Raw genomic sequence first — 23,716 nt, 5'->3', positions numbered from 1 at the left:
ATAAACAAAAAAAACATTTGACCTCAAATGCAGAATAATGATATTTCATAGCGGTTTGTATACTAGTCTTGTAATAAAATATTTATGATTATATAATACTATACTGCCGATTTCATAGGCAAATTCTGTTATGCGTCTAATGTCTATACGCGGTCACCGCGCAGTGCGCAGCCATTCCAGAAGTCGGTGAATTGTAGGCATAAAGCAGCAGCAGCAGCAGCTGAAGAAGAAGTGTTGTAACGGTGGTTTTTTCACGATGTACCACTCCTCCGAAACCATGGCCACTGCCAGCGTGCAGTTGGATGACATTGGCCCGAGGTCATTACCCCACAAACGAAGCAGTATAATAATAATATTATAGCATAATAGTAATACGCAGTATACACAGTATAATAAACTCGAGATGTAAACACGAACGGCCGATCGAGAGTGATGACTGAAGAGGAGGAAAACGAATATAGTGGGACGACGGCGCACAAAGGAGAGGTAATAAGACGTAAGAAGTTATTAATAATAACATCATCGTACTGATTTTGAGGTAATAAACTCTATAATACGAGTCGTATCTGTGCACTGTGTAATGAAAAAAATTAAAACGCACGTTCGGGAGATAAGACGAACAATAGTTATTAGTATACGATTTGTAAATAAATTATGCCGAACAATAATTACGCACGAGTGGCATGGTGCAGTGTGGATGTGTGAGCGTGTGCATGTGTACACACGTTTCGGTGTGGATAGGTCGTCGTTTTAAACATTTTAATTGGCCTAATTCTATACCGTATGTTAAAACTGTTATCTCTGGCGAATACTATATTATTATAATAATAAACTACACGATATGTTATTATATCACTATGATATTATTATGGCATATACGAAAACTATTTTCCACGACAATGTTGTTATTTATTGATCAACCTCCTTCCAAAATGCCTTTAGAAAAAAATCCAGTAGTGCATTGTAATATTAATACCTAACTATATAAATTGTCATACTCCTCGCGTACAACACAAAATTGTTATCAGCCAACGCAGTAATTTTTCGCACTCAGTACATTATTTGTACACAAAAGAAACGCATAACTTATGCAACTGTACTACAATATACATTACAATAACGGTTTTTTCTATTCGTTCGAAATTTTTTTTTTTATTATTATTATTCTTTTCACGACTGCCAAACGGACCGAATATTGCGGATTTCCATTAGTCAATACACGTTTGCTAAAGGTAGGTCGTTACAAACGACCTGGGACTTTACACAAATAATAATGAGCGCTTTATAAATCACGCGAAAATGAGCGAGTATTTATTTTAATCTATACGCAATCGGGTACAAAAATAACAAGATAGTTTACAAGGACAGAAATTTAATTATTGCACAAGATTTTTTTCCGCGCAATATTTATAAGCGATATTATTTGTATTTATTAGCTGTTGACACGAATGAGCGAACAAAAAGATGTGTGATGTATTGAATGTATGTTTATTGTTGTTTCAAATTGTTTACGATTTATCTCTGGATAATTATAGAACCGACTAAAACTAAAAAAAAAACAAAACATTTTATGCGAAATAGTTTTTATTAAATCTATTATGTAATCTTTCACAAAAGTTCATTAATAATAGAGGTCAGCGATAACCTTTTTCCAACTTCTAGTGAACTGCTCGTTGTAATTTAACTTTTTCACAGCCGGCTTGTGTTGTATTATTATAAGCTCATCTCTAATGGGAATTTTTTTTTCAATGTCATTACGCCGTCAATCGTACTGGCACAACGTTTATAATTGCATAGAATAATAATATAAACGGCAGCTGTCCGATATTACGTGAGCGAAAACGGATGATGACGGTGAGACAAGGAAAAAACTAAAAATTTATACGTAGGAGTGAGAGGCACTACGTATAAAAGTATATTAATATATTATGTATAGTATAAACAGGGCCGGATTGGGACCCAGAAACTTACCGAGCACAATAATTTTACCGGCCCATGTAACTTAAGTTTTCCATAATATACATGAGTACAATTAAGGGGTTTTAGGGGCTAAGCCCCTCCCCCCCAACTCATTCAACGGCCCACCACTTTTATTTTAATCGCAAAAGATAAAGCTTTTATTGGGTTGGGAGCAGTAGGATATTATGCTAAATAATAACAATATATAATACTAATACAATAATATATTTTTTANAGTATAAAAACCATAAATAAATAAATCCTGGCCCGAGTATTAAAAAATGTCGCAATCAGCTGGTATGCGCTCGACCGCTTGAAAAAAGTACGTATGTTAAGAGTTTAGATTCAAATTCGTGAAAGTTGGGACGCGTCATGCGCCGCCATTGATACACCGAAAAACACACAATATATCGTCATATCTATCGGCCTTGTGGTAATTTAAGCGATAATGGTCAATACTGCGCCAGGTTTTCGAATACTGTTCCAACCACATCATTGTGTAACAACAATATTGTTATTTAGTAAAACAATAGTCAAACGTTTGATCAAATAATATTTGAAGAACGAAATTGTGTCTCCTTAATCGTATTTTCTTTGTTAACATTCCTTATCGAGATACATACATATTCTATTTTATCATCCTGAATCGATAAATTATAATAGTTCCCCGCGTGTTTCAATATATATTATCAATATGTATATATAAAATATTATGTATAGTGTAAATAAATCACTAATCAGTGTAGTTAAGCACACACTAACATCAACACATCGTTATAATAATCGTCTTAAATAAACCGATACTAATATGCAGAATACACAATGAGTATATGTACATGATCTAGAAGAACGTTTATACAGGATTCAGAATGAACATTGTTTGTAGAACTTAGACAGACGTGTTGCCGGAATTAATAGTTAATAAACTAATATTCTAAACATTTAAACATTAAACAGACGAGTTATTTATAAACAAACTGTCGTATAACAGCGGTAACTCGGATCGTTTAACCAATAACAGAAAAAAAACTGTGCCAAAAACAATACTGATTTCCTGGTGCGTTTTGATTCTTTTTCGACTTTTGTGACAACCTAGATTATATTGAAAAGATTTTGGCCGCCGGGCCTCCTGAAATATTTCGATTTTTCGATCAAATTGTACTACCCACGCACACATACGTACACATAACGAGAAGTAGGGGTCGATTACGTAACTGAAATTACACGAATTTATACATTACAATGAAACGATAAAATCTTTTCGTCGTCGACAAAAAGTGACTTGGAGCAAACCGTGTTTTGAAGAATGGATTTTAAAAAAAAACCTCTATCCGTGTGAGACCGCCCGCAGACAAAAGGTTTAAACACCAGTTGTATACATAAAACGTCACCGATTTCGGACGATGTACGCCTTACTCATGCTCTTATCGTGTGGAAAAAAATCCCTATTCTACGATTCTACTGCGTCGCAATACGCTCGGAGCGGATCCCTCTTATTTTCGGATTATATATATATATAATGTAATATTGTATACACTATGATAATGAGAACGCACAACCCTGTCACAGTCCGCAAAGAATTGATAAGAACCCTGAGGGAACGCAATACATGTGCTGTTATACAGTGGAAATATAAATAATACGATATTGTGTGCGACGTGATAACAATAATACCATTATGGGACCTGAAAGACTACGTGGGTTACGGCCGAAGACGTACATCAACACGATTTGAGTTTTAAAAATAAAAAAAAAAGAACTCTACACCTGCAAAGGTGGACGGAAATCGAAACGAGAAATCGTATATTATCCGAGAAATACAGACCGGCGACGTGGCAAAGGACACTGAGAAGACGACGACGGGGCGGCGTGTACAGAAATACGACGCCGAGAGAACCCAACAAACGACTGCGACGAGTGTGGCTACCACTCGCCAGACGGGTTCGTAGGACGACACAGTAATAACATATTATAATAATATTACATATTATATATATATATATATATATCACGTCATGTGTCGGCGACGGCAACGACAGGGGTGCGCGCGAGAGTGCGTTACACTCGGGACGAGCGACGTCCTTGAGCAACCGGTGGGAAGAAGAGGTCACCGGACTCTCGAACCGCCGCAGACGGTTCTTACCCCAACGGTACGCGCACGCGCATGCCGGACCAACCGTGTAATGACCGGTTAATGGTGGTAGTGCCTCAACTGTCGTCACAACATTATTATTACAATAATGATAATAATGGTCGCAATAATCGCCGAGATAATGATTATTGCTACAAACAATAATAACTGTCGTACAATATGTCGACGAGAGTGTAGTACGTGTCATTACGTGTCGTAACTGTCCACAGATATCACCCCGTTTATCGGACGTGAGATTTTCGAGATTCGTTTCCGTATTCGCGTCAGACACGCGGAAATCATAAATATATTATGATACATAATTGTATTATTAATACTGATAGTCATAAATTATAATGGTAACAATAATAATAATAATAATAATAATAATAATACTAATAACAAATAAACAACAATACGGTATTATGCGAAACGGTTATGATATTATAGTATTATTGTGCGTAGATAAATGGTGAAAATAACAAAATATAAACAACACGCACACGGGGGCGGCGGCGGCGTCAGTGTTCTTGGAGGGGGAGAGAGCGAGCACAGTCATCGGCGGCACGGGGTCGCCGAACCCGACGGTGTGTCCCGGTGTTGCATCGGCCTCTCTATAGATATTGCGTTCAATCCCTACAACAACGTTCTACGCACACACACGCACGTAGACGCACAAGTTCAAGAAACTCTAGAGCCGCCGGCAACAACGGCGACAACGACTGAACGACGACGACCACGAGGACAGGACACGACTCTACACGACGAGACCGCGAAGACTGAAGAGCGTTATTTATTATTATTATTATTATTATTATTGTTGTTATGCGGTGTGTAATATACACGCGCATATTATCATATTATTATTATGGAGATATTTATAGACGTTGGACGGGCCGACGAAAATAAAATCGTATTCGTTCAAATTACGAATATTATTATTATAATATATAGTATATACCCGTAGCCGTAGGTATATGGTGTGTTGTGTGCGTACGTGGACGAATAATCCAAACAACATGCGCCAGGACACTATGATTCGGAGAACACGAGGTAAACGGACCATTTAAAAACGATATTAAATCGATTATTGAGTCGTTACGTTTTGCTTTCTACATAATATACGTAATACCTTGTGCATAGGTACACGACCCTGGGACGTTCGCCTTCGCCTTAAAAAAAGCAATTAACACACGTCCGCAAGCCGCTGCCGCCGTCGCGCTACCAGTAATAGCCAGTTGGTAAGCTAAATGTCCAACACGCTAAGTACATCAGTATGCTCGAGGAAAAAAGTATCGAAATGCTAGAGGGCTTTAATATGTTGAACACCTTTTTCTCGAGCTGAAGACTTCATTTTGTTGGAAAACAATCGGTCAAAAATATGTTATTACTATTAATAAGGAAATATATTTTGCCCGAACAGTATTTGCTTGGAAAGTTGGACAAGAACATATTTTGTTTGAAAATTATTTACCCGGAAACGCTTACGTTTGGAAATGTAAATGTTCACAAACATTATTTTGTAATCGTATTTATTTGAAACCTACCTATTAGCTTAGAAACGTTTTTACCCAGAAAAAGATTTGGTGGCATCCGACCTTAACATACATAAACAACAGAATATTTTCTATAAAATAACGTTCTCGCCATAATATATTTCTATACGGATTACGATACCAAATTAAAATGATTTGCTTAAAAAATACAACAACAACAATAGTTGTTATGATATTTTTCGACAAAAATATTGTAGCAAACGAATATTTTTCCAACTTTTTTACGTGCGCCGAAAAACGTCATCCCCATCCCTTGTCAAACTTTGGATGGGCGATTAAGGTTTAGACAAATAGCTGCGGATTCGTTGTACGCTGTTCATCATCGGAGTGCAGTTGTAGCAGTTCATAAATTCCGTTACAGAATAGTACACACTCACGATTATTTTCTTATTATTTTTTTCAGTCCATTTAAATCGTCGTCGGTGTTGTTAACCTCTACGCGGCGAATTTTACGGTTTCGATATTACAAACGGGCCGGAACAACGGCCGTGAGGTGACGGCGGCATCGGCAGTGACCGGCCACCGCCGCCACTGCGTGGGCATATTTTAATATTATACACGTTTGTACTTTATATCGTTATAATTTACAACGCTCGTTCGCTTCCAACAACAACAACAACAACAACAACAATAACGACACCGGCGGCGATGATGATTGCGTCACGGATTACGATGCAGGGTTTTCCCGATTTGGTCCATCCGCCGCCGCCGGAGAGATGCGTCGGTTTTTTTGCGTCGTAAAATAAATTAATAATTTAATACCGGACCCGGGACACCGGCCGTCGGCCTAGGAGTGACGGTGCGTAGAAGGTGACCACGGTAGGCCGAGCGGGGGACGGGCGCGCGGGGGACACGTGTTCATAAGTGCCGGCCGGCAATAATCGATACCGCGCATACGCAGCAACACGCATCGCGTGAGTCCCGTTATTGTTGTTATCTATCTCTCGTAACATTCGCACGTATATTTCAAATGCACTACTATGTCTTACCTATATAATTATTATTGTTATTATAATTATCATCATCATCGTCGTCATCAATCATCATCATCATCATTCAGCGTACGTGTACCGGTTCGTTATTGCTTTAAAAATAATTTGTATTCGATTTTTGGATAACAGCTTGGCGAAAAAAGGAATAAAATGTTTGGTTTGGTTTGGTTTGGTTTGGATTTCGACCGTTGTACCCGTTTTGGCCTCAGCGGTTGGTTGGTTGACGGCGTTTCCGCCATGAAGCGAATTTTTTTTATTCCAAACGGAGAGAGAAAACTTAGGTACGCCATTTTTCCTTTGTCACAACAAGTGTGAGTGCGCGCGCGCGAACGCTATCCCGCTCGCTCAGCCGCGTATACTTTATGGCCGCGCGTTGTTATGGTATTGCGACGTGGACTAGCGCGCACGCCCCGCGCCATCCACCCTCTTGTACACACGTGCTGGTCTTCGCTCCACGTGCACCGCGGACGGAACAAAGAACATTCCCGGGCGTGCGCAAAAGGGGCCCCTTATTATTCCTCCGTCGTGTCACCTCCACCCCTCCGCCTAAATACGACCACTCGTAACCGAAACGACTTGCCACTCCTCCTCTTCCACAGCTGGTATATGCCGAACAGCGGCAAAGAGAGAGCGAGAGCGCGGGAGAGAGAGACGCAATAGCGGTAATAACAGCAGTAGAATGGTAATAATATACCAGTGCGCACCGAACACCGGCCGCGGAGGGGAGGGGGCGATAGGGCGACGACAATGTCCGTGGGCCACGTACGAGGGAATTGCATTGCGAGAAATTTCGCACGGATGACGCGCGCTACGGACGCTGCACGTGTCGCGCATTTCATTGCACTTTTTGACGCCAAGGCCACTTTGTCGTCCTTTGTTTGATCGCGAGGCGCGACCGGTTCTCCGACATGATATTGTTGCTATTGCGTCCGTAAATCCCATTCGATTGCCAGCAAACTGAACATGGTGATATAATACAGCCGGCGACTTTATAGAAGATATTGCACTAATATATGCGTTAAACAATAAATAATAGAGTAGATTAAACTATATTAAAGAGGGTGTGTTATAATATTATTATCATCGAAGACACGAATTCGTTCGTTAAAGAACATGGTGCAATATTGCAATATTGTTGAGTGCACTGTACTATATTATTATGAATTTGTTATAATATTATGTATAAGACACGGTGGTCTGAACGCAATCCCATAATTATGTAATAAATAATATTCGAATTTGACACATTTTATGCTATCGCGAAACACCGCATATAGTGGGATAACCGTGGTGGGAACGTACGTGTGATGAAACGAATCGAACTTTTGGACTTGACACACCGCAAAAATTATCACTGCTGACGTGCCATAATCGCGGTGTGGTGGTCGACGAGTGCAGTTTGTGCCGCAGTACATGATTTATTTAGATATAGAATCGACCACTAGCGGATCGCGTGTAGGAAAAGCGTGTAAAACGACCGACGGTCATCGGGCCTTTTGGGCGACCACCCGTTCCCGTTACGAAACCACGAGAATGCACGAAGGTCAGCGGAATTTTTTTCTATTCATCATCATTTTTTTTTTTATTCGACACTATTATTAGATTATTTCGTTTCGTCAAAATTAGACGGACACGGATTATAAATAAGCACCACAAGCTTGTAAACATAATGTATAATAATAATAAAGGCGTAATGCGCACGTGCACCACCGCAGCTAGTGCAGTTGCGAAAATTGCAAGGCCAAAGTTGCAACAAAAAGAAAAAAATTACATGGAACCGACACGTCCAAGGACTTTCCGACACACGTTGCAGCATGCAATCTGACACTCCAGTGTTCCCTTCACCGCCGCCTCATTGTCAGTCGGTGCACACACGCGCACAATAACATTTTTTTATATTTATTTAATAACTCGGAGGTTTTCCAAAGAGAGAAGATAATGACGAGTGTAAAAAGAATATTAAGCTATTGCGTCGTAATTCGGAACCATGAACAGCTGTTTTTGGGGGGGAGCGGCCCAAAACCGACGGAGCAGATATTTAAAAACATAAAACCGGTCTTGTCGGGGGTGGAATTCCCAGACACAAAGCCAACCACCGCCAATCCCTCCAGCGGTCGGAGGATATATTATTATATTATTCTAATACCTATTACTCCTGTAAAAGCGACTCTTATAATGAAGCTCGGCGGTGGAAAATAAGAGTACTACGACATACATATTAGACACGAACGAATGGACGTATTAAAGGTAGAACCCGACACACCACCACCCGCCGTCATAGACACTAAAACTATAATATATGTTACATTGTGCAGCACGATTATCTACCGTGGTATAAATTCGAGACGAGAATGCGGACGGCCAACTGCCGTTCAGCGTCCTTACCATACATGCCTCGATTTCCTTCTGGATCCAAATTTGTTTTATGTTAAAATGTATACCATGTTTTCCGTGTATCAAGGACAACACTATATAACTGCAGCGCTGCACACAGACTTATTTACGTGTTTGGGGATGCATCATTCGTATTATCATATTATATTAAATATTAATGCAAACGAACACGTGAGTACGTAATTCAAAGTAAATTTCAAATTTCCAAGAATAATAAACTATATGTACGTATTAGGATACGCTTCTCTCGTCGTGGCCATTATATCATATATATATGAGTTCGAATTCTTTTAACGAGCGATTGTAAACGCAACAATACCTCTGACTTTCTCCTTCTATTTGAATCCCAATTTTTATAAATTGACCGTTTATCATAACATTTACAAATATTACGAGGAAAACGATTTCTTCGGCGGTTACAGGATGAAAGTTGTCGTATGAATGCGCGTTCAACAAATAATATTTTACTATAAGTGTATTTATTTTGTCATAACAGCAACACCGCAATAGGGAAGGATTATAGTACTTATACCGTGTGTGATGTATCGATGCACATTATAGGACCTTTGCATAAGTTCACATTATATTATATTATTATATTATGTATTGCTGGATTGTTTAACGACGGTTTTTCCTCACACTCGCATGGCATTATAGTGTATCACTTATATAATATTATTCTAGCGAAGTAGCAAATATATATTTTAGCATAATATATACCTATTTCAAAATTAGGGAACACAGAACATGGTTGTAATACTCTTGTACGCTGTATTTTGTAAAAATATATTTTCATTTAAAAAAAAAAAATTGTTTTTAATGTTATTGATACTTATTAGATATTAGATAATTCATCAAAAGATAAATCGATTATTTTTGAACTAGTCAAGAACACATTATTATCAAATTAAACGTATATAGTATAAGGTAAACGTAAATTACATATACTAGGTTAATGTAACAGAAGTTAATTATTATTTGTACACTAAACCATTACCGTATAACATAAAATATAATATAGGTACACGAACGCTAAGTACACCTAATTATAAACAAATAGCCGCTTGCTGTTATTTCAGTACAAAAAATATATAAATTTGCTTACTTAGTAAGAAATATTTTTAAAAGATAATCACAAAACTATTTATTTTATTTTGTAGTGTATGAATACCGGCCAATGGTTTTTATTCGATTAGAAAAAGTTATTTATGTTCAAGTCAAATTGATTAAATGATGTTAAAACTTTAATTATTTATCGTAATACGACAATTATTGTTTAAAAAATACATTTATTCACCTTCCGGCAATGATTTATGGTTGCGTCGGTGCAGTGGGTGGGCGGGGAAACAGTCCACGAGAGAATAAAGTTAACAAATTAAAATTGTCGTCACGGCTTGTAGCACCCAACTGCAAATTGTAGTAGATATCTATTACTAACGGATCAGCGCACTTTCGGGGAAAAAAACCTACAGCGCTACCGTAATCATTATTATTATGTGCACCTAGAATATTCTAGCTATTGAATAAAAAATAATTAAACAAAATAATTCCTACACCAACACCAGAATCAACATGCGAAAAAAAAACAAAGAGCGGTTTTTAACAAGCTGACAGGGGCGTATCCGTTTTATTAGTTTTATATTTCACATATTATATCTCTTTGTGTCCGAATTAACGTAATGTTAATATACCTAATACTAGGTACAATCATATTAGGCATACATACTCTGGCCCATTTTAGAAAGGAGGAAATATATAATGACGATTGACGGTCCGCGCGTGTATATATACGGATGGACGGTGATGGCTATCGGGGCAATTATTCTAAACATACATCATAATATACCGAGCACAATCGTATCTACGTGAAATTTAATTTTGACGAGCAGCGCATAGAGACAGTATACGAATTTCTGTATACACGACGAGGTCCGGGACACGTCAGAGTATATTAAACGAAGTAAACGTTTTTGGATCAAATTTTAAAATGTGCTTGCAGCATCGTCCTATGCACATTCGCATATAATTATAAACGCATGTGTTCACCTTTTGCGATACATAACACTGCAGTGTGCAACCGCTAAATACTACAATCGAACAATTCGTAAATAGACCACGAACTCTAATAATGTTATAAACACCAGTTTTTTCGATATTTTAATTTTCAATTACATTTTAATAATATCATGTTAAGACACAAAATAAACCAATCATATTATAGGATAACATGTGCTACTGACCTTCTTTCGCTTGGGCACGTCTTCGAAATCGTCGTCGGTCAGACCGATGCCTTCGTCGACGACCGACGGCAGGCCGCGTCCGCTCCAGGCGGCCGAGGAGCTGGACTCGCTCAACGGCGGTGACGGCGAGCTGCGACACGAAAAAGCTCCTTCGCTGGACGTGGACGGGCTGGTGGACAGCGACTCGGGTTGTTGGCAGCGCGTGATGCGTCCTGAGCATAAATAACAAAAACCGTGGTTGTAGTGGTTTATTTTTATTTTTTTAAAACTCGAAAAAATCAAAAATAGTACACTTGGTGCGTCAGAAATAGCGAGTACAATAATATTACAACCACGCCGAGCGCGAGGTGGAGCGTGGGGGGAGGGGTTGGGCGAGCGCAAGAAAATTCGCAGAGACCGAGCGCGCGAGACGGGCGGGCGCTCGCGGGCCCCCACGCAAACGCCAGCCGTTGCCGCCCGAAAATATAAGCTCGTAGGCGGCCGTGACGTGACGTCATCGAATGACGCTAGTGCCGGGACACGCGGGGGCGGCGGTTACTGCTGCTGTCGTCAGGTGGTGAATCGTCGTAGTCGGTTGGAGCGGATTGAATAATAATAATAATAATAATAATAAATAATAAAAAAACACGACGTATAGGTACGCATATTATTATTAACACTCGTGTGTTTGTGCAATTGTGCGTGTGCGTAAGTCGGTTCACGCGCACAACAACAACTATTCGTCCTTGTGTGAGCGAGCGCGAACGTAAATTTCACTACTTTTTAGAGGTTTTGTTTTTAAACCTTATTCCTAACACATTTCAAACAATCGAAATTTGTTTGATATTTGTCCAACGATAGTCATACTCATTGTACGTACGCATATTATACGACAGCGACAATCGAACTGCACGCATTTCGTACGTGATAGACGTCGACAATGACGCGATTATAATATTATTATGTAGGTACCGTACAAATTTAAAAATATTAAAAACCATGAAAACCACGTCGTCAATGACGACAACAAAAACTCAAGCAATTGTCGATTTCCGGATTAAAGTCATCAGAGTTGGAATAATCCGAGTGCGTTCTACGCGATACCTATATACGTCTCAGAAATCTCATATCGCTCGTTATTGAGATAGTGGTCGAGCCGATCGAGTGGTGCATACAAAAAGTAACATTTGTTATTGGACAAGTAGTTCTAAAACGATCAAATTAATCTCATTATAGCATTATAATATTCTGCTTATGTGCTGCACTTGTATTAATAATTTATTATCCGATCGCGGAGTGCCGGTGGCGATTATGCAGTAAAACTGTAAAAGCGTGTAAATATTGGCTGTTAGTGCAATATTTAATAAGCACGTGCAGCATGGTAGTGATGAGAATCGACTGATAAAAAAATGTTCTGTTGCTATGCACGCATGACACAACGTCGTATATTTTACAGGTATACACGCTGCACTTATGTACTAATGTTATATTGAAAGTTAATATTGAAGACTATAATCCGATATAAAATCTTTATAGATGACGACTTTCGATCGAATTTAAACATAAAAAAATGTAACTGCAAATATTAATAGATTAAAACCGTGTACGTTTCGAATGCTGTTTAGATGAAAAATATGATATAATATTATACTATTTATAGTGATACCAATTGAAATCTTTTTTGTCGATAAAGTAATGCACACTTCTTAGTTAGGTAGGTTCTTATTGTATTTACTATTTTCCCCTATGATCTGTCACGAACATGGCCTTTCTTGATGACGGTAGCGGGAAGATTATCAACCGGGTTATGCACAAAACCTCGCGTTATTATCAGTGCACACGTAAATCATCATTTTAAGAGTATAATATAACATTGAAGGTATACCATTTTAGGTCGTGAAAACGCCATCCGCGGGGATAGAAAAAAATCAGAAGTATATTGCGCAACGGCATCGTGTACCTCTATATATGTACTGCACATATTATAATGTTTATTGTACACGGGTGTGGGGACAAAGCTTAGTTGTGCACTATAGTGATGGTTATACAACACCGTTTCTGGATGGAAAAAAAACTGTTACTAGTTCCTCCGACTAGCAAGACCAAAGTCTCGCGCGAGCGTCTTGAGGTCGTATTATATAATAATAATGAGTGTTATTCAGACACGATTTTTTGGACGAATTACTCCTTCTCGTATAGTACAATATCATGTTGCACGTGATATGTGGTATTAGTGCATTCAGAGAAAACTACAGATGCGTCACACGTAGTACGTACACGCTCAAAATATTTTTAACTATAAAACGATGACTCACACATCATATCATTATAATAAATATACCTATATTCTATAAGTCTGGAAACTATGATATTCATTTGGGTGGGATGGGGGGGGGCTTTGCCGTAAAGATTTTATCATTATGATAATAACGTTCAACGTGCGCGCATAACATACGTCTGGCGTTCAAATTATGTGTCACGCGCGCCGGCCGGCGACACAGTTTCCGAGCGTGGTCCGTCCTTGTCGCGTCCAATGTCGGGCGTTTCGCGCTGCTCGCGCGCGTTGGCGGGGCGGGCCGGGCCGGTGCACCAGGAGCGCGAGACCGGTTACACCGCGGCGGGCGCGCGCGCTTCGCGTCCTTAACACTGCGTCCCGGTTACGAAATGCCACATAGACGTGTACCCAAGCGCGCGAGCCGAGCCACCGCGGCGGTACAGCGCGCGCTGCATAGAAAGCTGGCTTTTCACTTTTACCATTATCATATCTAGGCCACAGTTGGGCAACTCTCTATAATATAATAATATAATATGAAAAAAATAAAAAAATACGTCGGAGAATTATTATTATTACTATTGCTGTTGAGTAACGGCTTGGCGGTGATAAGAACTTCACGCGCCAGATGGCGGCGGACGCTCTCGCTCGTTCAGGCGGCGTGCACGGCGTCTTTAAAATAATGCCATCGACGTACAATATTTATAAATACAAATACAATATTGAAGCGACGAAACGAAAACTGCAAACTCGATCACATAATATTATGTAACATGTGATACATAATATATTGTGTATTATATAGATATGCGCAGGGTCAAGTGTGCTTTAGAGGAAAAAAATGCGATCGAGTGCGATACAAAATGCAATAAGTTTTAAGATCACCGATACACGCGCGTCGGCTGTAAATGCAGCGTGTACGTGCAACGCGCGCCCGAGCCCGGTCAAGTGTTGTACCCACGTCGCCGCCCGTTATAATTTATACACACACACACGACGACCGGATCGTTTAATAATTAGACGTGCGGCCAAGTGCCCCGTTATGCACACATTACGCGTAATGCATAATAATAATATTTATATGTATCGGACGGACGTTACACGATTACGGTTTTTCGCGTCCGGACGCGTGTATATCAGACGTGGTTTTTCTTCGCGCATTGCTGCTGCAAGTACGAGGCATTATATATATACCACCCATATTTATGTACACACACACATATATATATATATATATGTATAATGTATATTGTGTATAGGAACACCGTACTCCGCTGCTGCACCAGTGGTCAAATCAGAGGTCAACGTACCGCCGCCGCCGGTTAAAGTACATATTATTATTATTTTTATTTTTTTATAGGTATGTGCGGCGGTGTCAATGCACCGTAAAACAAAAAAAAACAAAAACACGCACGAACCACGACGGCGGCATCCCTGCGACGCAACACACACAAGTATATTATTATAATATACGGTATATAGTGGGCGACAAACGAAACCGCGTTGATTGCATGTTGTAGCTTCCTGTGCGCATATAGGTATAAAGCAGCTGCAGTATTACTAAATAATTTAATATATTATAATGTGCAACGCGATGTGTAGCCGGCGTGCCACCCTGTAACACCTGAAGCGCGGAGTCATTTGCGCACCTCTACCGTAATGTGCATTGATATAGTAATGCCATAATTCTTCATTTCTAATATTATACTATGCATAATATTACAATAATGACAATAATGTAATTATCAAGCCCACTCCCCTCTCCCCACCGTATATTGCGCATAGTATTACGTATACACTACATGGGTACCTACATCGGTCGTAGTTTTTTTTTAAATCGTTTAAATGATAATAATATGTTTGGGTTTTTTTGTTGCAGGACATGGCGATATTGTTGCAATGTGAAACCGTGGAGAAAGGACGTCGTCGCTGCAGAGCATGACTGAAAGTGAAATCCCGCGTATCCACTTCCCCTCCATAATATGATATATTATATATAAAAAAAAATCACTTCTCCCCCTATATTTGATGTATATACGACGTTGATTATATCGCGCGACTGTACCTAAAACTTAAATTTTATCGCGGTCCGCAATCGGCAACCCCTCCCCTCCCCCCATCATCCGGGTCGAGTTACCGACTGCAGCGACCGTTTTACCGAAGATTTCCATTGGGTTTTCTCACGTCCCGGAACGCACGAAAAACACACCGAACGGATTCGGGTGAAAGTGCCCGTATGATATACAACTATAATGTATAGTAACGATTCACGGAATCGAAAACAATAGCGATTTTATTTTGCTCCGAATACGCGATTATGAAAAATATATACCGACATAGTGCGGTGGATGCAAAAAAGTGCACTTAATTAAAATACCGACCTTGGATGGACGGCGAGTGGGGACTGCATGAGAGACTCATCAACACCAAGGCCGCGGTGCACTCTGTCATTTCTTCCTCTTTTGGTTCATTATCGTCGTCTTCATCTTTCATTTCCTCTTCGCGGGATTCGTCCTGATCTTGGCTACTGCTGGGCCGACGTTTTCGGGACCTGCAGGTTCAAAGAAAAATGATCGATTTTAATTTCAATGCTAATATTCAAGAATCGTGTAGTACTTAGGTTACCATTCGTTATTAAATATTAAAAAACAAACACACTATATAATATCAACAAAAATTCTTCAATAACAACAACATTTTGATTACATTTTAAGATTTTAGCCTCAACCAGAATATCATGGAAGGTCAGGGCAAACAACTGAATTCACACCTGGTGTATGAATTCTATTTTTAAACATCAAGGATGAAGGAACTAGGTAACTAGTGAGGGTATATTTTAATTCTAATTATTACGTCAAGGTTTAAATTTAAAGCAATGTATCAAATATTATTATAAATACATCTAAGCATTATCTCCCGATCCTGAGCTCTTCTGTGTTATAAATCAATAGCTATTATTTCGTTCCTAATTCGAGCTTAGGTAATCTGACTTTCTAATTTAGATCAATTTTGTCGGGTATCTACTCTAATTTTTAATATTGCATTTCTACAGGTAGCACAATAATATTGCCCGATACACTGCAACTGGATTTTCAATATTATGGATAAAAAACCTATTAAAATGTTGATCACCATCAATATGATTCTATAATTTCACATTATACATTCAAATATGCAATCGATAAGATTAATGCAAACAACAATCAGGGAAACACATAATATGTAAACAAACCCAGAAGGCGTAACAATCATAACACCCGTACAGATAGATAATTTACCATTGATCGATACACTGTACATAATAGTACTATGTAGTATATCATGATATACATTATATGTAAATAAACCTCCATTATTGCGTAACTTATCGTAATGGCCGAGTGATTTTATTTGTGCAATTACTATCCGCAAATATAGTGAGTTTATTGATATGCCTATATATAAGCTAATTATATTCCCCTTGTGTATGCCGGTCCCTAAGTGTTCCGGGACATAATATATAATATCGAAAAAAACCAATAACAATACAACAATGTTAAACGAAGACAATTTTCTCGGGTATCACCACGCCCGACGTGACTGAAAAAGCAATAAGTAGGCCAAAACTACAATAACAACCGTCAGCAGTTTGACTCTCATTCATGGTCGCTGGTGAAACCCACACTATTATATTATAGGTACGTACACATACTACATATTCTTTGAAAATCCTGTCGTGTTCGCACTCCATGCACCTGCGACGCCAACAACCTTGCGAAATCGTATTGAACTTGATTGTTTTTAATTCATGTACGCGTATGCATGCAGTGAAATAACCAGATTTCATAACACTGGTCACATAAAGGCCGCGACCTAGGGTACGGTTTATTTTTTCGCTTAACATTATGACTGTCGTTTATAATTAAAAAAAAAGTCGGCGAAACGCACCAAATTTGATTTCCAAGTCACTGCATGATATACGTCAAAAAATGTTGACGAAAAAACGTCGACAGAACACGCTGATCAATAATTGAATAATATCCTACGTATATATATATATATAGTATATAATATATAATTTAATGGGCTTACGGGTTACGACAAGGACGCGAACCTTAAACGGCACGGTGGCATACCGCATTCGGCTTGTGTAAGCCTATATAGCGTGTATGATGACATGATGATGTACTATATAACGCTAAATCAACTACAACGCTTTATATAAATACATATTTGCGATACAAGTACTGACAGTGCACCGGTTCTAAATGATTTACCGGCTTACAGCAATAGAACATCGGCAACATGGCAAGGCCGTTCGTATGTCAACCGACCTTGAATAAAAAAAACCAGCTGATCCGAGGGCCGCTATTTCTTCTTTTTACAATGTTTTTTTTTTCGTTACCGTACACCTCCTCGCCGTGTCTCCAGCCACCGCCCGATAAATACACGCATGTTTTAATAATCTGAAATACGGTTTTACGACGGAACACACAACAAGGTCTACCGGACACAATTTACATCACGCGAAGGGGGACTACCATTTAAAATACGCAAAAGTGTGTGTACCTATGTGCAATTACAATATTGTAATAATATTACGTAGCGTTTAAATCGTTTGGGCGTATGCTCTGCAATGTCGATGTAGACACTTGTGCGGATATCTGCGAGACCGACCGTGCAATCAGTGTATCGGAGAACGGGATACAATGTTTTTTTTTTTTCATATAAATCACAGATTATGCAGTCTCGAACCGGAACTCTATCAATGCACATTTTCTTATATACTATTTACCCGCCCCGGCGAGTAAAAGTGAATGGTAATATGCGTGCGCCGACACCACCGATGTTATACTGTTATAGTATTATTGAAAACCGACGGCATACGACGGAAACTAATTTAAAGACATAAAATGGTTTTCTTCGTCCCACGCACATCGAGATGGGAATTCAGCGGAGAAATAAATTTAATACCACCAGTACAACGAGAGAAAATACCGTGCCAAATACCGTAACTGCCTTCATGAGAGCAGATCGTTTTCATTTTCGTATTGCCCACCCCTTCCTTTTGTGTTATCCTTTTTCACTAGTACTATTATTGTTATTATTATTATTGTAGCATAATATGATGTGTATAATATTATTTTAATATCGTACAACAAACTAAAACGATAAATCAAATTCGTACGATAAGCCCGCCCACACACACGCACGCTCCTTCAAAACAATTTCATGTTTACATTTTATACGTACGACACTACGTTCACTATACCGAACTATTTTTTTTTCAAATAAAAAAAAACGACTTTATTTATTTACCTGAGTACCTACAATCTACTATTACATAATTGCTAAACTATCAATAATTTTCTATTTATAGTGGAAACTGATGCCCGATTAACAAATACGACACCATGCCAAAATAGTAAAAAGTGTAAATTTATCATGTCCCAAACGAGTGTCAGGGATCCTGGCACCTCACATTTAGATGACCGACAGAAACTCAGAAGTGAAATGTTGTACTACAACAATGATTATGTTTAACGATATTTTCGGGCTATTGAACCGCTCTATTGTCTTCGTCTAAACTTTTATGTACATTTTTTATCTCTGCGTTATCTCCGAATGCATTATATTGACCTTATTATGTAAAACAACTATCGAACCACACAGAACCACAAATATATATATTATGCCTGAAAGAAAATTGATTACTGGAGTCGTTATACCCAGTTGTAGTATTATCAACCAACCAAAGGTTAACCGAAAAAGAAGAAGATATATATCAAACCACAACACAATATTAATACACAAAATCCGATTAGGAAATGAGAATTTTAATTTTTAATCCATCTTATTTTATATAAATAAAAACTTACCCGCTGATTTCTACAGCGTTCTGAGAGGACGAACTACGTTTCCTGTCTGACATGTCTGCCAACCTAGCGAAATCTGTATCCTGGTCCATTAACCGTGCCGATTTTCTAGACTCCAACACGCGGACGTCATCCAATTTCTTTATTACTTCGATGGACCCCTGCAAAAAAGAAAACAATGGTAAATGGTGGTTTTAAATAAATCGCATTCGGCAAGGGTCGAGGGTGGCAGTGATAAAAAACGCATCATTTTCTGGTAGCCGCCAGTGATTATGTATCTTATGCATTTAATAAATCAACAAAATAGTCGCTATGCTTTCACTCCGCCCGCGAGACCGGTTCGCTTCCTTGTGAAATCGGTGAAATGCGTACTCACACACACCCATGTCTCAAAGTTCACGTATAAGAAATAATTATATTTTTCATAAATGTATAAGGAAGTAAAAGGAGACGAGATTTCAGTGGCTTTTTCTGTAAACTCAAGGTTCAAAATTGTTTTCATGCTTGCAACCGGTTACCACAATAGTGCAAATTACAAGAAAACGCACGAGTAAGGTATATTATACTATGCGAATTTCCATGGCCCGACTAAATGACCCGGATTGTAAATCAAGCCTGCGATATCGGTCGCGCACACGCCGCGGCAAAGTCAAGGTCACGCACAACGCAGTTGTGTGCATTATTATTTGTAGAATTATAATATATATTATTAATAAATGATAATAATAGTAATAGTAATAACCACACATAAATATTAAATATAGTACCTAATCGGCTAATCATAATAAATATTAAATATGCACACAGTTTATTGCTCAAGTTTCGATAACAGGCGCTATCTACGAACTTTTCACACCTCTGTCCACACCGCTACGAGCGAATTGTGGTTACGAGTTTCCAGCCGCCAAGTGGTACACAGAAGCGTGCAGCGGAGGCGGTAGCGTTTTAAAGAGGGGGGGGGGCGTGTTTGCCGCAATTACGATGTCCTTTCGCCAAATCGCTCCAACGGAATGTCGCGCCCGCTCGCCAGGAGAAAGGTATGTTTTTATTGTATACGTGAATATCATATTATTATTATTGTTATGCACTAAACTCCGCGGCGGCGGCGACTTGTGATGTAAAAATAATAATAATAATAATAATAATAATAATAAAAATGAGGTAGAAAGTAAGGAGCCTTAGGAGCCCACCCCCACCCCCTCCGCGTTGCATCCCGTTCACCCAACTGGTTTCAACTGCGCAGCGAACGGAACCCGGACACCACGTATTTTATAATACGATTATTTAAATAATATAATATTTCAATATTTGATTTCAACACTGTAGAAAATATGAGTTTCTCACACGGCATAACACGTTACCCGGACAATTACGTAAAAATTAGACTCTAATCTGAGATCCTCGGAAAACTCGATTTCTGTCGGTTTCGGAAACTCAGAAAGTCGTCGATGGCGGTAAGCCGTGCCTGATGCTTGATATAGGGTGATAATAAAAAACGACAAAATCCCATAAATGCCGCCAAGATGAGGGGACGAGGGTTGACGACCCCGTCGAGCAGCAGCTGCCAGCTGTGGCGGGACAACAGTCGAAAAGGCGATTCCCTGTTCATGCATAAAACGTAGGTATGCATACGACACGTCCTGTCTGAATGTCCGATGGATGCGTATGAATATTCAAAAAACGACGTACGCTCATCTCGCCGCCGCAGCAGCAGCCGGCCGGCCGGCCTCGACGGTAAGTTGGCAGCCATGTCACACGCGCATTGCATATCGCAACCGCCGCCAACCCGGTGAAATTGGCGTGCCTACGCGGAAAACTGCTGCGTACGCCCGCCGCGGATATTCGAGTTCCGTGTGCAGGCAGCAACGCGTAAGTTATTGTATTACGCCGCCGCCTCGATTGTTATGAGCACGAGAAGCAATTAAAATCGCACGGTCAGCCGTGTACTCGTGCCGGCCGGCAACAAGTAACGGGCAGCGGACGCGGGCCAGGGGAACGACAGAGACTGAAAGAAAACACTTCCGTTTTGGCGCCAAACACACGGGCTGTCCCGCCGCTATAAAAACCAAACCGCAAACGAGACGGATCGCTTCCTCTTGGTAATACGATCGTTTTTACACAGACCGACGTAATCCCTACAATATGCAAAGTCGGCAACTATCTCGACAGTTTAAATTTATAATTTATTATATTATGGACACTCACCTCGTGCCCGTGCGGCATGATTGAAACTCGCACTTCTTCAGTGTCCGGTCTGTGGACGACCACGTCGCCGCATATCTCGCGACCGTTGAACGTGATGTACACCCGCTGACCGGCCATCAGTCGGAGGTCGGACAGCGTCTGGAAACCGGGGCCGACCAGCTCGGTGGCCCGGTACTCGCGCCGGCCGCCTGTCCCGTCGTCGAACCGTATTGAATACCCGGTCTCGGAACCGTCGGCGGCCGTCTTGACCGCGGCGATGATGCCAGCGCACAGCTTGCCGTCATCGCCGGACGGCGCGCAAACGCGCGTCCCGATGATGGACCGCTTGGCGAGCCGTTTACCGGCGCCAGCGATCAGCCCGTTCCTGTGTCGCATCGGGATCGCGAACGAAGCGTCCAGCTTGGCGGTGTGGTACGACGTGATTGATCGATATCGTTTATCGCGCTTAAGCGCGATCGGGGAAGCGGGCGGAGAAAAAATTAACACGAAACAAAATGTGTATCGGCGTCACTACCGTCCGATATCAGTCGACACTCACGCCACCGTCGTACCGATTCACGAAATTATAACAACACATTTTGATCAACCAATAAAAAATATTAGAGAAAAAAAATTTAAGTACTATATATACCTGTATATATAATTATATATTATATATTATTGATTACGATTATATTCGCGTTATTTAAATAACACAGATCGGAATCGTAAGAAAAACGGTAAAGTTTTTGAGCGGCGATTTTTTCAAATTATTTTTCACACAAATGTCTTATTTTTTTGCGAATTCGAATTCACTCGGAATATACACAGTCGACGGAGAAAACGACGATAAAAACAACAACAACAATAATACTCGGTGATTTGTGGCCGAACAGCCGAACAGCGAAGGACTACCGGCTCCGGCAAGACGTAAAACGGAACTATGGACGTGGTTTGGCACAAATGTTCAACGCCACAGCTGACAATGCCGGTTGCCGGTATCCACGTGCAGTGATACCAATTTACCGTACCCTATCGACCCGGTTTTGCGTTCTACGCTTCTCTACTCTATTATTATTATTATTACGACGCGCATCCTGAATCCACTTCTCGTTCACAAAGGAAATCAACACCGATTTTCTGTAGTTTTTCCATGAAATATGGATTCGACATTTTTTCCGTCCACAAATCGTCTATGTTGGCCTTTGATTCGGTGGGAAGCACAGCCGCGGCTCGCGTAGTATTACAGATATTATGTTTTTGGTTCACATTAATGACGTCATCACTCTCGTATTAAAGAAGGTTTATTTTTTATTTGCGTCGTCATTGGTATTTCCAATAATAATAATTATTATTGTGTATTGTATTATTTTATGCAACACACTTATACAAGTTAGTAGCTTAGAACGGCGAACAACATAATAATAAAAACAATAATATTATTATATATTATCTAGGTATACATTATATATACAAATGCATTCTGCGATCTGCATCATATTATGTTACATTAGGCAGCAGGTAGGAGTATGACATATTAATAATAACAAAACCCCTGGTTGGTGTGAAATAAACGTTTGCGAAACAATGACACGGGATATTATCTATATATATATATTACCTTATCTATCAACCAAGATAATTAACCTATATAAAAACTCCCACAACAACCTAAATAAAACGAAAAAAGCTCATCATTACAAAATCGGCGAAAAAAGTCTAAGCCTAGGCTATGACCACACCTACTACAAGACATATTCCCAGTACACTAACCAGACAACTAATAAAGAAGATATTTGTCATGCTTATTTGAATTCATGGTAAATTATTGTACATTTATAACATTATAAAAACATATTATGTTGTATTAAAAAAAAAATCGAGTTTTCACTATTGCAAATTTGTGTACGTACCTATATTATAAATTATAATATTATATTCGTGTTTGGACGATCAAAGTCGAATAATTTGTAACTAAAACGTATCGTTGTGTATAATTATATTTTTACTTGGAAAATTATATGTATAAGAAACAGGCAATAACAATAAAAAGTTTGGATTTAGAATTATTTTTCTACGTATTCGTTACTAGTAGCAATATACATATTACGTTTATATTCAATGTTACAATGCTATATAATAACGTGCGTAACG

The 23,716-nt window shown here is 39.4% G+C and overlaps 1 protein-coding gene across 2 annotated transcripts in view; it reads right to left on the bottom strand.

Annotated features, from left to right (window-relative positions):
* LOC111039877 (zinc finger protein 395) overlaps nt 1-22,524 on the bottom strand; it is a 32,570-nt gene extending 10,046 nt beyond the window's left edge. For both annotated transcript variants that reach the window (XM_022323524.1, XM_022323525.1), the window contains exons 1-4: nt 21,584-22,524; nt 19,382-19,539; nt 15,905-16,074; nt 11,273-11,484 (exon numbers count right to left, since the gene is read on the bottom strand). In XM_022323524.1, coding sequence (XP_022179216.1) covers nt 11,273-11,484; nt 15,905-16,074; nt 19,382-19,539; nt 21,584-21,958 — 915 coding nt within the window. In that variant the 5' untranslated portion in view covers nt 21,959-22,524. The remainder of the gene's footprint in view (nt 1-11,272; nt 11,485-15,904; nt 16,075-19,381; nt 19,540-21,583) is intronic.
* Nucleotides 22,525-23,716: the final 1,192 nt, after the last annotated feature.

The sequence above is a fragment of the Myzus persicae genome, unplaced genomic scaffold (assembly GCF_001856785.1).
Source record: "Myzus persicae strain clone G006 unplaced genomic scaffold, MPER_G0061.0, whole genome shotgun sequence".
Taxonomy (NCBI): Eukaryota; Metazoa; Arthropoda; class Insecta; order Hemiptera; family Aphididae; genus Myzus; species Myzus persicae.
This window is presented reverse-complemented; position numbering and strand designations above follow the sequence as displayed.